General features: G+C 48.0%; 3 protein-coding genes across 3 annotated transcripts; 1 reads left to right on the top strand and 2 right to left on the bottom strand.

Moving 5' to 3' along the window:
- Positions 1–2,953: 2,953 nt before the first annotated feature.
- C8R40DRAFT_1073730 (uncharacterized protein) lies at positions 2,954–7,268 on the bottom strand (the record flags this gene model as incomplete). The annotated part of the gene is made up of 7 exons (XM_046226620.1): positions 2,954–3,035; positions 3,083–3,528; positions 3,579–4,229; positions 4,282–6,590; positions 6,653–6,802; positions 6,856–7,148; positions 7,219–7,268. 7 exons carry the CDS (start codon positions 7,266–7,268, stop codon positions 2,954–2,956), a joined length of 3,981 nt encoding a protein of 1,326 aa, XP_046081029.1.
- Positions 7,269–7,847: 579 nt separating this feature from the next.
- On the top strand, positions 7,848–8,791 carry C8R40DRAFT_1073731 (uncharacterized protein; the record flags this gene model as incomplete). Its single annotated transcript, XM_046226621.1, has 6 exons — positions 7,848–7,858; positions 7,923–8,094; positions 8,144–8,214; positions 8,273–8,301; positions 8,355–8,394; positions 8,449–8,791. 6 exons carry the CDS (start codon positions 7,848–7,850, stop codon positions 8,789–8,791), a joined length of 666 nt encoding a protein of 221 aa, XP_046081030.1.
- A 289-nt stretch (positions 8,792–9,080) lies between these two features.
- C8R40DRAFT_1058187 (uncharacterized protein) lies at positions 9,081–10,349 on the bottom strand (the record flags this gene model as incomplete). Its single annotated transcript, XM_046225192.1, has 2 exons — positions 9,081–9,799; positions 9,848–10,349. Coding segments are annotated over 2 exons (1,221 nt in total), but the record flags the coding sequence as incomplete, so codon positions are not given.
- Positions 10,350–13,618: the final 3,269 nt, after the last annotated feature.

The following is a 13,618-nucleotide window of genomic DNA, read 5'->3' on the forward strand; positions in this document are numbered from 1 at the left end:
ATTTCGTCGCGACGAGTCCATTCGGTGACGGGAGAGCTTGGTATAATGTAAGACCTGGGTCAAAATAGGTCTTAAGGTATGTTTTGGTATGAGGAGGTTTATGTTGTAGCGTGCTAGGAGCAGGCTGGAGCTCGAAGGGAGCTACGAGAACCGCGACCAAGGACGGGAATGACCTAGTAGTGGCTGGAACGATGAGATGATGACCCTTGAGGGGGTTCCTAGGAGGTCCAGGGAGGTCCCTAAGGCGTAGGGAGGTTAAGGAAGAGTGCGGGACCATACGATATTGCGTAGTAGGAGTTGTACTCGCTAGAACGTCAATATAGGATCGAGTAGGTCGTATATGTAGATGGGTCTCGAGGGTGTAAGCTCCTGAGAAGGTATATACCAGGGAGGGTAGGTCCCTGGGGGCTGGGCTTGAGAATGGACATCCTCGAGTGTGGGAGGTGGTAACGGAGAAGCAGTACGTAGTTCGACGTGAGGGGTAGCTTTGACGTTACCTAGATCGAGGTCCCGAAGCTTACAAAGTAGCTACGGAGCTCTGGGAGGTTTGGGGAAGGGTAGCTCACCAAAGCGTTTAGGTGTTGGGGAGCTTCAGTAATGTTCGAGGGAGCTCGGAGACTCACTCGGAAGGCTTAGATTTGAAGTAAAAGTGTATATTCGATTGTATAGACGATCAGAGGGACAATAGACAGGAGTAGAGAGAAACAGAGATAGAGAAACAGAGAGTAAAGAGAATTCCGTATAGGTAGCAGGTATAAAGGGACAGGGACTGGACCTATGTAAAGGGTGTGTGTTCAAAATATACCAAGCTAGGGATCCTTAGGATATACGAGTACTTATATAGACAGGAGGAAAGGATCAGGGGAACATTGTGTGAAGTGGACACTTAAAGGGGATGATCTAAAATATATGAGAATAGGCTGATGGGTGCGTGGACGAGTTCCCGGGTCTGTCAAGCAGTGGCGGCTGTGGAGGTACCGGGTTCTTGGGTAGCGGTTTGAGGAGGTTTCAAGATGGCGTCTAGGGAGGAAGGGGAGGTTCCCAAGAGGGAGAAGGAGGTTCGGGGTGTTACTTGGAATACAAGGAAGGAGTACTGCGCTGTGGCTTGGAGCCAGCGCATGACAGCTAGGAGCAGGCTGGAGCTTGAAGGGAGCTACGGAAACCGCGACCGAGGACAGGAATGACCTAGTAGTGGTTGGGATAGAGAGTTGTGACCCTTGGAGGGGTTCCTGTAAGGTCCAGGGAGGTCCCTAAGGCGTAGATAGAGGAGGTAAATGTACGGAACCTAGTAGAGTTGCGTAGAAGGAGTTATACTCGCTAGAACGTCAACGTGAGATCGAATAGGTCGTAGAGAGAATAGGTCTCAAGTGTATAAGCTCCAGAGAAGATATACGCCCGGGAGGGGAGGTCCCGGAACTGGGGCTTGTCCTCGAGTGTTGGAAGTGGTAACAGAGAAGCGGCACGTAGTTTGATGTAAGGGGTAGCTTTGACATTACCTAGATTGAGATCCCAGAGCTTGTGGAGCAATTGGGGAGCTCGAGGAGGTTTTGGGGAGGTTAGCTCACCAAGGCGTTAGGCGTTGGGGAGGTTAGCTCACCAAGGCGTTAGGCGTTGGGGAGCTTTAGTATTGTTTGAGGGAGCTCGGAGACTCACTCGGATTGCTTAGACGTGAAGTAAAAGTGTATATTCGACCGTAGAGATGATCGTTGAGATAGTAGGCAAGAGTAGAGAGAAACAGAGGTAAAGAAACAGAGAGTAAAGAGAATTCCGTATAGGTAGCAGGTACAAAGGGACAGGGACTGAACCTATGTAAAGGGTGTGTGTTCAAAATATACCAAGCTAGGGACGCTGATGTTACAGAGGATACTTATATAGGTGGGCTGAATAGGTAAAGGAACATTGTAATAAACAAGCATCTATTGGGGCTGGCGTGAAGTGCGGAACCCATGACGCTAAATTGATAGGGGATTGTCCGGCGGCATACGCGAGTCGCGGAGCTGTTGCTTCAGATGGAGGTTAGCATTGGTCGGGAGGTTGGCTAGGGTTCCATGGTTCATGGGGGTTTCATGGGAGGTTATTTGGGAGGTGCAAAGGAGCTGATACGCGGTTCTGGGATGTCTAGGAGGGTAACAAGGGGAGCTTTTAGGGACAGGGCATGACAAAAACAAACTCAGAGTGAAACCACCTTTGTACATACTCTGAGATGGGTTCATCTGTTACATCATTTCATCCTCATGAGTAGCAGTTGATGGGACATAAGACTGCTGTTCAGACTGACATTTTTCATTGGATAATTTGTTAGCTTCAGTGAGACAAATGTTGTTGCAAAATATATAATCCATGAAACAACTGAATGTCATGTTACTGGGGTTCGATGTGATGAGCTGCTTCATATTAGGGATGTCCTAAATCAAAACGTACGGAGTTTTGTTGCTGCTAGGTAGCATTGAAACTATCATGGTTAGAACAAATCTTTGCACAGATTTTCGAAAATGCAGTGACATACACGTTCTAGTGTAGTGCGGTCATGTGTCCAACTTCAAGTTTGTTCACGCGTCGGATCAGCCAGACAGATGACCTATAATTCCAGCTGGTGTTCTTGTTCTTTGAGTGAATTTCTGCCATTAGTAACTTAACCAATGGAACAAGGATACTTGGGCAAGTGCTGGCTCTACCTTACACATCTGCCGCGTGAGTAGAGGGAAGGGAAGGCAGCACAGAGAATTGGCAGAGGAAACTGAATTCTACAAAAAGTTTTCGTCGAGTTCGACAGCTAGGTATGATTACACGAAAGGTGGTACGGCAGTAAGATAGGTCAACGTTGCAGTGGCCGAGGAAGTTGACATCGCCCATACTTTTCATAGATGGATTAAAATGAATATAGATAGCTTTCAGCGGTATACTACAGGGCAAACGCCCATCTCTGCGTTAGCGCAAGCAACCATGCGGTTATTTAGGTATTTTTCAGCCTCGGGTCATCAACATTCAGTGGCTTGTCTGAGCGTTCTTTGACATGCAGAAAACGGAAAGCGTTCCTAGTAAACCATTAGTTAACGAAATCGCACGCGTTGAGTCGACTTACTGTTGAATATTGGAAGGCAACGTCAGATTCAATGCTTTCGTAGGTACAACCGAACCAAGGCGGTCAGGATGACTTTCCAGCCACGCGGTCGAATAGAAATTGCGGGGCAAGCCTGTCGGAGGATCATGATACTGTGTCTCAATGCAGTTGAGACGATTGGTGCGAGCTAGAGGAAATGCTCCTTTGGTGTACAGACCATTCTGGATATAGCGAAATGCAATGTCTAGAGCAGACAAATATGCAAGCAAATCTGCAAGTTCGGAGGAGCGCCACTCGAGTTTCCTGATCCAAAAATGGGGATATTCCAATTGTGAACGACCGTCGGTCTCATCCCCACTCATCATCTCCCAAGTAAGAAGGTTTATAGCGTCTTCCAGCTCTTTCGGTATCGCGTCGCCATACTTTTTTTTCAACCTTGCGAAAAGGTTAAGACGACGCTCCAGCAACTAGAACAGATGATCAGATCATGTCAAAAGAAGTAGAATAGCAAACATACACGTTTACGTCTAGCTACTCGTCGATTCTGTCTCTCTCGATCCGACTTTACAGATTGGCCACCCTTCGTTTTGGTCTTGACTGATTCCCTCGCCTTGGCCATATTTCGTTTAAGTTGGATCAAATGGGTTTCAAAAGCCTTCGTGACAATGACCGTAGAGTATTTTTGGTGCGCTGGGGAAGATTTGAAATAAGACACAAATACAGTGCAAGCGGCCTTGTTCCAACGAGTCAGTGTTCCTTTGTTCTCTAAATCCAGACGAAAATTATCGACGGTGGGTCCCGAGCACTTCGCATCGATCCAATCCTTTATCTCCCACTGCTCGACACACCTTTTTATCAGGGTTTCCTTATCGTCATCGAGCTTCAGTAAAGACTTAACAGAAGCGCGAATCTGGCGAGCAAGATGTATTTGATTTTGTGATCGTCGCTTAGGACTCTTGCGTTTAGCAGGGGGAGGATCATCATCCTCGTCGCTTTCCTGACTTGCAGCACTCATGCCGTCTGCACTGCCGAAGTCGAAGTGTTCCATGTCCTGCGAGGCATTACGGCTCGGACGGCCACTGTTGTAGACAATGTGGGCATGAAGAGCAACAAGGACTAGGGCTGGATTGTCCATTGATTTTTCGAGGAATGTTGTGAAATGCTTTTTCTGAGTGATATGAGTTAGAAAGATGTCGATGTGAGGAAATGAAGTTACATACCATTTCCTTGGTTTTGACCTGTGTCTTGATGAGCTCCTGTATCTCGTCTCTCATCCAAAGCACAGTGTCTTGATCTGGGTTATCCACGATACTATCCGCTTCATTGTCCACTTCCTCGTCAATCTCCACATACGAAGTTTTGAAGGGCGTGCTGGGCGGAGAAATTGAAAAGAATGAGGCGGTACCCCGTTGCTTTCCAGAATGGAAATGCGTCGCTGGATACTGATCGTCCTCATCCGACACATCCTCTACCATTGCCTTTCGTGAAGTATCATGAATAACTGGGCTCTCGTCCCGCATATCAACATCTCCGTCCCGCATATCGACATCTTCGTCGTTCGAATCTTCACTATCATCATGATCGGCATACTCGTCTTCCTCGTCCATGTTATAGTCTTCAACATAGGCATGACGTTGGAAAGCCTCGTCAGAATTGCAATTCTCTATCTCCTCCTCTTCTTCTTCATCTTCAACAGCAGTAGGACCTCTTGGTGAGATTCGGCCAATTCCATTGCCGGAATCCTCTTCCTCCGCTTCCTCCGCTTCCTCCTCTTCCTCCGCTTCCTCCTCTTCCTCCGCTTCCTCCGCTTCCTCCTCTTCCTCCTCTTCCTCCTCTTCTTCCGCTTCCCCCGCAAACTGTTCTTCGCTGTCCATGTTGTAGTCTTCGTCGTAAGCATCGGATTGATAAGCTTCCTCAGACCGGCCGATGCTGCTTCCGGAATCCTTCTCCTCGTCCAACTCGTACTGGTCTTCTCCATCCATGTCATAGTCTCCAATGTAGGCAAAAGCTTCCTCGGACGCGTGACTCTCAATCACGTCTTCTTCCTTTTCAACGGCAATAGGATCTCTAGCTGACATTTGGACAATGACATTGCTAAGATCGCCCTCCTCTTCCTCTGCGTGCTGGTCTTCCCCATCCATGGTATCATCTTCGACATAATCCTCCTCTTCCTCCTCTTCCTCCTCCCCTTCCTCCTCTTCCTCCTCCCCTTCCTCCTCCTCCTCCTCTTCCCACTCCTCTTCCTCCCCTTCCTCCTCCTCTTCCTCCCCCTCTTCCTCCGCCTCCCCATACTGGTCTTCCCCATCCATGTTATAATCTTCAACATAGTCCTCCTCCTCCTCTTCCTCTGCATCATACTGATCATCATCATCCCCACCCATGCTACGATCTTCGCCATAGTGCTCCTCCTCCTCCTCCGCCTCCCCATACCGGTCTTCCCCATCCACGTTATAATCTTCGACATAGTCATCCTCCTCCTCCGTCTCCTCATACTGGTCTTCCCTACCCATGTTATAATCTTCAAAATAACCGTCCTCGTCCTCCTCATCATGATCATCTTCCTCTTCCTCGCAAGTTTGGATTTGAACAGGTGGAGCATCCTCGGACACAATTGTACCCGAGCGCAAATGGGTGGTCTCTGCCTCGGTGCCATTCGGAACACTACTTTGGCCGTAATCGCCACTGGATTGGTAGTCGTATCCATCTGGATTCATATCTGAATCAGAATCAGCAACCTCGCGTACACAAGATCTGGGACCTGCGACATTTTCTTCCTCCAGTTCGATGATAGAGCATCTGATCGACATGGCGCTGCCGACCGGGGCACTATTCCCTTCATCTTCACGCTCATTCTCACTCTCCTCGTCCTCCTCGCTCTCTTCGCTTTCCTTATTTTCGTTATCTTCATTGACATCTTCCTCAAACGCTTGATTTTGGTTCGGAATGGACGGATTGTCCTCGCGGATAGTGAACGAATTGCTTGTCTCCATATGGGCAGTATCGGTGTCATTCAGATTGCTGGCTTGATTGTCGTTGACCTCGGTGAAGCCCATATCGCGATCAAAATTAATGTTTTCGACGAAGGGATTGGGTTCGGATGCCTTCCTAAACGTGCCACCTCCTGATTCAGCCAGTACAGCTCCATCAGAAACGACAGAACCACTGGCCGACATTCCGCCATCATGCCTATACGGTTCCTCTTCCATGAACTCCCCAAGTGTTGCGCACTCTTCCACTTGATCATCGTCGTTTTCACTGATATCTTCCGAATCGGGATTGAGCGCGGTGCTAAAGCTAGACTCCGAGACGATGTCTACTTTTGGGTATGGATGAGTCGGGTCGGGACAAGCGGAACTAGTGACAGGGATCAATCCCAGTGTTTGGTTTTTGATTGTCGAATCAAGGGGGCAGGTATGAGTGGTTCCGTCAGAGGATGAGACAATCAGAGAGGATCGAAAAGGGTCAACCACGTCGGGAATGGGACCTTGGAGCTGCGTTGCATTCGGTGGGATGTCCTGAAAGGGAAGGCCTGCAACATTGCAATATTGAGACAATTTCGCGGTCATGAAGAGAAAAGATGCTTCGACTTACTAGCTTGACAGTCCAAACCAGACACTGAATAAGAAGATTCAGCAACAGGCATAGGAAAGGATTCGGAATTGGGAGGAATCGAGGCTCCGGGAGGAACAGTAGACATATTCAGGTCTAACGACGGTGTGACCTGGGAAATATGGACGCCAGCTGAAATACGTTGAGAATGAAAGATGACGATGAGAAGGAGAAACTCAGCTGACCGTCAATACGAGTCGGAGAATAGCTGCCTTGGGTAAGAACGGAAATAGGTAGACCACGATCGAGTGACTCTCCACCCCATATCTTGACACGCTTCATGTCTGGGGCAGATAACTTAGTAGGACCCTCATGATCGCCGGTATCGTCAATGTTATCTTGGTTTCCTTCGATGTTGTCATCGGCTGCACGTTTTCGTTTCCCAATTAATGTAGAGGAGGGCTCGAGTAAGAGCTCCGGGTTCGACGCTGGTGCAATAGTACGATGTATCGGAATTGGTCGAAGTCGTTGGGGCATACTGATTCAACAGGTATATTCAACTGTGACGGATTGTTAGAGAATATATTCCAGGCTTGAATGCCACTCACATGTAGTGCTTAAGGCTCAGCGACAGTACCACTTGTTCTGTTAGGTACATATATGAATATACCATGAAACGCCCTTTCGGAATTATAGAACAAAACCCTTGGAGCAACTGGAAAGGGCAGGGTGTTCTTGCATTGGATATTCAGAAAGGCCCTTTCTGAGGCATAAGAGCAAATCCCTCAGGGCAATCGGGAGGGCAGGGGTGTTCTTGCATTGAACATTCGGAAGTTGAAAGCGAGTAAAATTTTAACGACTTGATCGTCTACAAGAGAGATCCATGCGTAGACGCAAAACCTAGGTTTGAGTGCCCTGCCACTCAGGAACATCAATACATTCCGAGCCAGCAAAGCAGTATGATTATGCGTACAGGCAAAAGACCAGCATTATGGAAACAGAACAGAACAGAATGCGTGCAAATTTCCTTATTGGCCCCGTGGCTGTGCTTTGGATTATAATGGCGGGCCGGCGGGACTCTGCATTAATTTAGCTGGAACGTGGTTTGCTCGTGCTTTGTTCGACCATGGCCAGATTTGCGGAAAACCCCGCGCGGATCCCTTTGTCTTGATAGTTTTGGACTATAAAATGGCCTTTGACTTGCCACCTGCCACTAACTTCGTTCTTTGCGTAAATCATGTCGTTCTGGTATGTCTCTTCTCATCTCTTGTCTATCCCGATTCCATACCTGACTTTCAACTGGTTTGCGCAGGGGGATGAATGTTTCTGCCGGAATCTCGACTACGTTCAAACCCACTCGGAACTTAGTATTGACAAATGTTGCCATCAAGAACTATACGGATGTGTTTGCCCGAACAACACTAGTTCTTGCTGTACATGGCAAGGGTGAATCTTTTAACATTGCCACGATGAGAGTAGGAGCGGTATGTATTTTGTATCTTGCTCTACATGGCCCTGATCGTCGGAACAAAGCTGGACCATACTCAAATCCTCATTCGACTAGACAAGGATATCGAATGTAGTCTGCACCTAGAAGGTCCAAAGTGTGTATTTTCTCAACCCTCTTCGACATTATCAGCTGATTTCATGACCTTCGGGCAGTCAACTCTCTGTGCTTGGACATTTTGTTGGTAGGTCAAACACTCCTTCCTGGTGCCATGACGAGATGAACATCTTAAATCAGATGATGTTCCCTCCATTCTCGCTGCCGACCCGCGCCCAAAGTGAGTTAGCTTGCCATGCATACCGCTCAAAATTATTCACCAGTCAATGACTAGGACACTCAAACGCAAATTAATAGAAACAGGTGCATCGGACGTTGACGCCAAACGTGTGCGTGTCAGTATCGCGAACCCTTCGGTCGCAGGTCCTCCGAACGCAGGTCCTTTGAATAAAGCAAGTCTCCCAAATGTTACAGGTTTCGCGAACACCGCAGGTCCCTTGAACATTGCAGATCCCTCGAACATCGCAGGTCCCTCGAACATTGCAGGTCCCTCGAACATTGCAGGTCCCTCGAACATCGCAGGTCCCTCGAATACTGCTAGTCAGTCTCCCAACAAAAAGAAGAAGGGCAAAATCACTCAGCCGACGACTCAGGTTGCGAATCGCAGTGCAGATTAGAAGCGTACAACTAACTGCGAGGGAACAATACACTATAGACTCCAACCAGTTTGAGCACCTACGATGTGGATATGAATATCTATGAATGTGACAGCACTAATGTAATTATCGTGACTACAGTTACAGAGTAGCAGGTAGACAATACAAGTACAGACTACATGCAGGTGATGAAACCATGGATCCTTTCGTTGACATCGCTTACCGGTGGTGTTCTTCCTTGCGTGTTGTTAAGAATTGAACTCGAAAGTCTATCAACAGTTCAGCACGGTGACTCCTACCGTAGGAATAACTAGAAACTCACTTTGTTCAAGGGGAGCGCGTGGAAGATTTCTGTTGTAATACTAGGGACTGACTGAATGGAAAATCCAAAATGGGAACTAAGTTGAGCAAGAGGCAAAACGATCGGCTCTTTCTCGAAATGATTGTAGAACAAGCGGCCGCCAGCGAAGCCAAAATCGCGGTAGTTGTCAAATTGACTGTCTTGCTGCGACAAAGGAGAATATTCCTTGACCTGAGCAAAAGTTGAATAGTGATGGCTTCCATCAGCAATCCAACGGGCGCTGAAGATGCGGTCTATACAGCCGGCAGACCATCCCTTGCCGGTGTCAAAAACAACTTGAGAGTCCGAAAAAGCACAATTCTGAGTCGTAAACGTGAAATCTCGCCATTCTACTCGCTTCCAGTCATGTACGTGAGGGGAAAGGCGAAGAGGTACTTCTGGCGTCAAAAGCTTGACCGCATGCGAGAGTGCCTTGAAAGTTTGCGTGTCTAGAGCAGTAAGTTGACCCTGGTCGCTCCAATCGACTTTCTCTGTTAGCGAGTTCTCGGCCGCCGTCTCCCATGCAAGAACATCAGTGATGCGGGTGCCTCGAGTGTCGGAACTCTCGAAGCATTTTTCATAAATTGTAGCAAGGGAGACCAAATAAGCTGGAAGAGAAGCGCCATGGAAGATGGAGCGCAGTTTTTGAGTCATGCAGAATCGTCGGAACATTGTCTTTTCCAACTCCCCTGGGTAACATTCAATAACATGAAGAGAGGAAAGGGTGCAAAACGCACCTAATTTATTGTTTGTGGATGTCTGCTGCAGAACATAATTCAGACGTTCGAAAGCAAAACAACGCCAACTATGAACAGGGCCAAAGCGTCTGAGTAAAGATCCAAAATGATGCATCATATGCTGATAGATTGTGATGTTAGTGTGAGGATACAACTCCTGTATGCCTTTCAGATACAAGCGAATGAGTTCCTCGAAGTATTGGATGCGTTTTTCTGTCATCTCCCGCATGTTCGCCAGACGGACTGCGGACACGAGCTGCATATAATTTGCTAGCATTCTATACTTGCGTTCGTTTTTTGGCAACGAGCCCCATCGACGTATCAAGGTGATTGGTAAGTTTACGGTGCAAAATGTTCGCCACTGGTCTGCACTGAATTTTCCTTGCGTTGTCTCGCCTGGGCGGCTAGGTGCTCTGGCAACCCATGATGGAAGAGAGAGTCGTTCCATGTCTCGACGGACATCAGCAAGCATCTGTTTTCCCAAAACGCCGGCCTTCTTGACACCAGCCTTCCCCTTTTTCGTTCGGCGCTTCAGTCGACCAGCCTTGTTGGTTATTCCGGAGTCGTAACGCTACAGTGATGGATTAGAAAAGGGGATGAGAACAAAACAAAGCATACATTTTTGTGGATAAATTTTTGCATTCGCAGCACTTGTGAGTTCCGATCGGTATCGGCCTCGAGGTCACTCGAAAGATCCCCCTCTTCGAATATGAACTCTTCTCCGTCTGAGGTATCCTCCTGGCCATCCTCCTGGTCTGAGCTGCCCAGGTTGTCATCCTCACCCTTCTGCACTCTTCGGACTTTGAGCTTCCCAATAAAGAGACATATACCTTTCAGTTCTGGCCACTTCATCTTATCGATGACCCTTTTAGGAGCCCGCTCATAAAGCTGTTCCACGGAAGCTTTATTGAAAGCATTCTCAGGCTGGCTAAGTGTTTCTGGGAAAGGAATCGAAGCGTCCTCTTTTCGCTGTCATTGGTTACGATAGGACATGATGGTTAGCTTGCTATACAATGATGACAAACACAACAGACCTTTTGAACTAGCATATCAATTAGATTTACTTTGCTTCGAGACGGTTTGCCTTTTCCGGTGGTTGCTGTGACGCCTAGTTCATCCGAAAGCTGACGGATAGTATCAGGACTAAAATTGCGGAAGCCTTCCTTCGTTTTTCCATCTCTATACTCTTTCCGAGCTTTGACGATTTCCTCATTCTCGTCTACCACTCGCATTGCTTCGGCGTCCACCTCGATCTCTGGCACAGAATCGGAGTCTGAGGGTGTGTCAGAAGATCGGCCGGAGATAGGTAACCGATTGTTGTCAGCGTCGAACCAGTTTCTAGCGACGCGCTAAAGTATATGGTCAGATTTTGAAAGTATGAAGTATAAATTGACACACCAGCTGCAGTAAAGCAGATAGGAGCGAGTTTTTCTTCCGACGGTGCTCCAAACCCTCCTGTAATGCAAGATAACGGAGAGCGTTGGTGCGAAGTTGTTTCAGCGCAGAGGCCGAACCGTATCGGAACACATTTCGAGCTGCAGATTTCTGTTCATCAGTAGGCTCATCCAGCTCCCATAATCCATCGCAGTCTTCGAGGTTGACACTCATGCCCCATATGTCCCTACAATGTCGTTGAAGAATCCGAAGATAAAAGCCATGCATGGGGTCTATGACAGTGTTTTGGACAGGGTCCCAATAACGAAGGCGCAAAAGCTCTGACCATCGAACACCGTTCTGTTCATACAGACGTTTTCGCTCCGTTTCGCTCTGTGCATCTAGCCAGGCCTTACCCATTTGACGATGTTCTGAAGCAGTACGAGGTCGGAAGGATTCTTCGTCCAGCTCATTAACATCGGAAACTTTGCACATGGAACAAGAAAGTGTGTTACTGGAATAGTGAGAGAATCCAGCGAGCAAACGCGCTGCAGGCATATCACAAACAAGAGCACCAAGTGCAGCTCTGACTGTACGTCCATGAGGATGCTGGTGGGTACGGTTGATGTACATCCCAGTTTCCCAGAGCCGCTCGAGCACGTCGACAAGAGGACGCAGAATGTAATTGATCTGGTCCATCGATGGCTCTTTGGGACCAGGAATAATGCCAACCAGGAAAACATTTTCTGGTTTATGCCGCAAGGAAGGGGGGAGATTCATGCACACAAGGTATATACCCCCGATGCTAACCTTTTTACCCGCTGTACGATTTCCAAAAGGGTTGAAACCGTCGGAATTCAAGTTGAAAACAAGTCGACTTTCATCGGTACCCGGAGGAGGGCACAGAAACGGTTTCTGTCCATCAGGCCCGAGAAAGGTCCGCAGAAAAGAAGAGTCCCACATATCATGGACAGTGTTGTCAGGGGATGGTTTTTCCGAGTATGGCCGATCCAGCCACTTTTCCATAGCCGAACGGCTATACATCCACCCAATCCAGTGTTCCAAATCTTGCTGTAAGAACGATCGTCTTGGCAAGCTCGATAGTTTAGTACCCGAACGCATTTTCCTAGAATGAGTTGGTCTCTTGTCGGAAGGCCTTAATCTACGACCACAGGGCTTGCTGTTTGCAGCGGCCTTGTTGGAACATCGGTCGGGGAAGTCATCATTGTCATAGAGCTGGAAACATCGGGGACAGCATGCAAATGTGGTGTAGTGAGGCTCAAGATCTAGTCGGGCTGCAATGGTGTCCATCTCCTTTGGAATGAAGGAAATTATCTCATCAGGGGTACCACCTTGTAAGCCGGCGACAATTCGCAGGCCACCAAGAAGAAATGTCATACGTTCAACCGCTATGTTGCAAATGAAATGCATGACCGCTGCTAGAATCCATATGATCAAGTAGCTTTGTTTTGAAGGATCTATGTCGGCATAAGACACACCTCGAGAAGTACAATTAGCGTAAGCATGTAGCCAAAATAGTTGAGCTTACTGTGAGCTTTGACTCGCCGCTGTTTGCACAGGGAAATTCGACGTTGCCGGTTCCATTCCTCCTCTACCTTATTCCAAGCAAGTACTGTCTGGCGATCCAGCTCACGCTGAACAACCTTTCGTACATTCTGAAAAGTGTAACTCTGATAAGTGGGATTGGTTTTTGAGAGCGTTGCAACAAAATCGGAGCTTTGTTTAAGCCACTCTAAATGGCCGCGGATAAAAGAATTAGAGGGTCCCTTGCGAAGGAGCAACAAATGATCGCTACTCTCTGGAAGAGTGGGACTTGCAGAAGGATCTTCAATGAATTCGATGTCTGTGGGGTCCCAGGAAGGATGACTTTTTTCTCTCTCGAGCTGTTCTTGAATTGCTCTAAGTTTTGTCAGGTCATAAGTATCTTCATCCCTCGGAGATTTCATCCTGTTACTTTCGTCCACAGGAATAGAACCCAAAGAAACGGCGACGGGAATCGACGACGAGTCACTTGCCGCAGGAGAGAGGTTAGAGGGTGTAGGTGAGTCTGGGACCGTAGAGATTGGAATAGCCGCAGACCGAGGGAGCGGAGCAGCATACGTAGAAGATCGGGTACTCTCCCTGGGTTGGGAATCAATAAACTGCCGATGAGCTTCTATCTCAGCCCCAGAACGAAAATAACGCCCTTTTACTTCGCCCTCGGCGGTCCAAGCGATCCCTCCGACACGACAGAACTCACAGCAACAGAGGTAATAAGGTTTGTCATGGCCTGAAATCGGTCTTTGATACTGGCCAATGGGTTTTCCGTCCTTCAAGCGAGGACGCATTGAGAGGATAGGCAGAGAGCTGGGACCTGGGGGAAGGATTTCCAAAGCT

Source organism: Lentinula edodes (assembly GCF_021015755.1).
Source record: "Lentinula edodes strain Le(Bin) 0899 ss11 chromosome Unknown C8R40scaffold_50, whole genome shotgun sequence".
Classification (NCBI taxonomy): Eukaryota; Fungi; Basidiomycota; class Agaricomycetes; order Agaricales; family Omphalotaceae; genus Lentinula; species Lentinula edodes.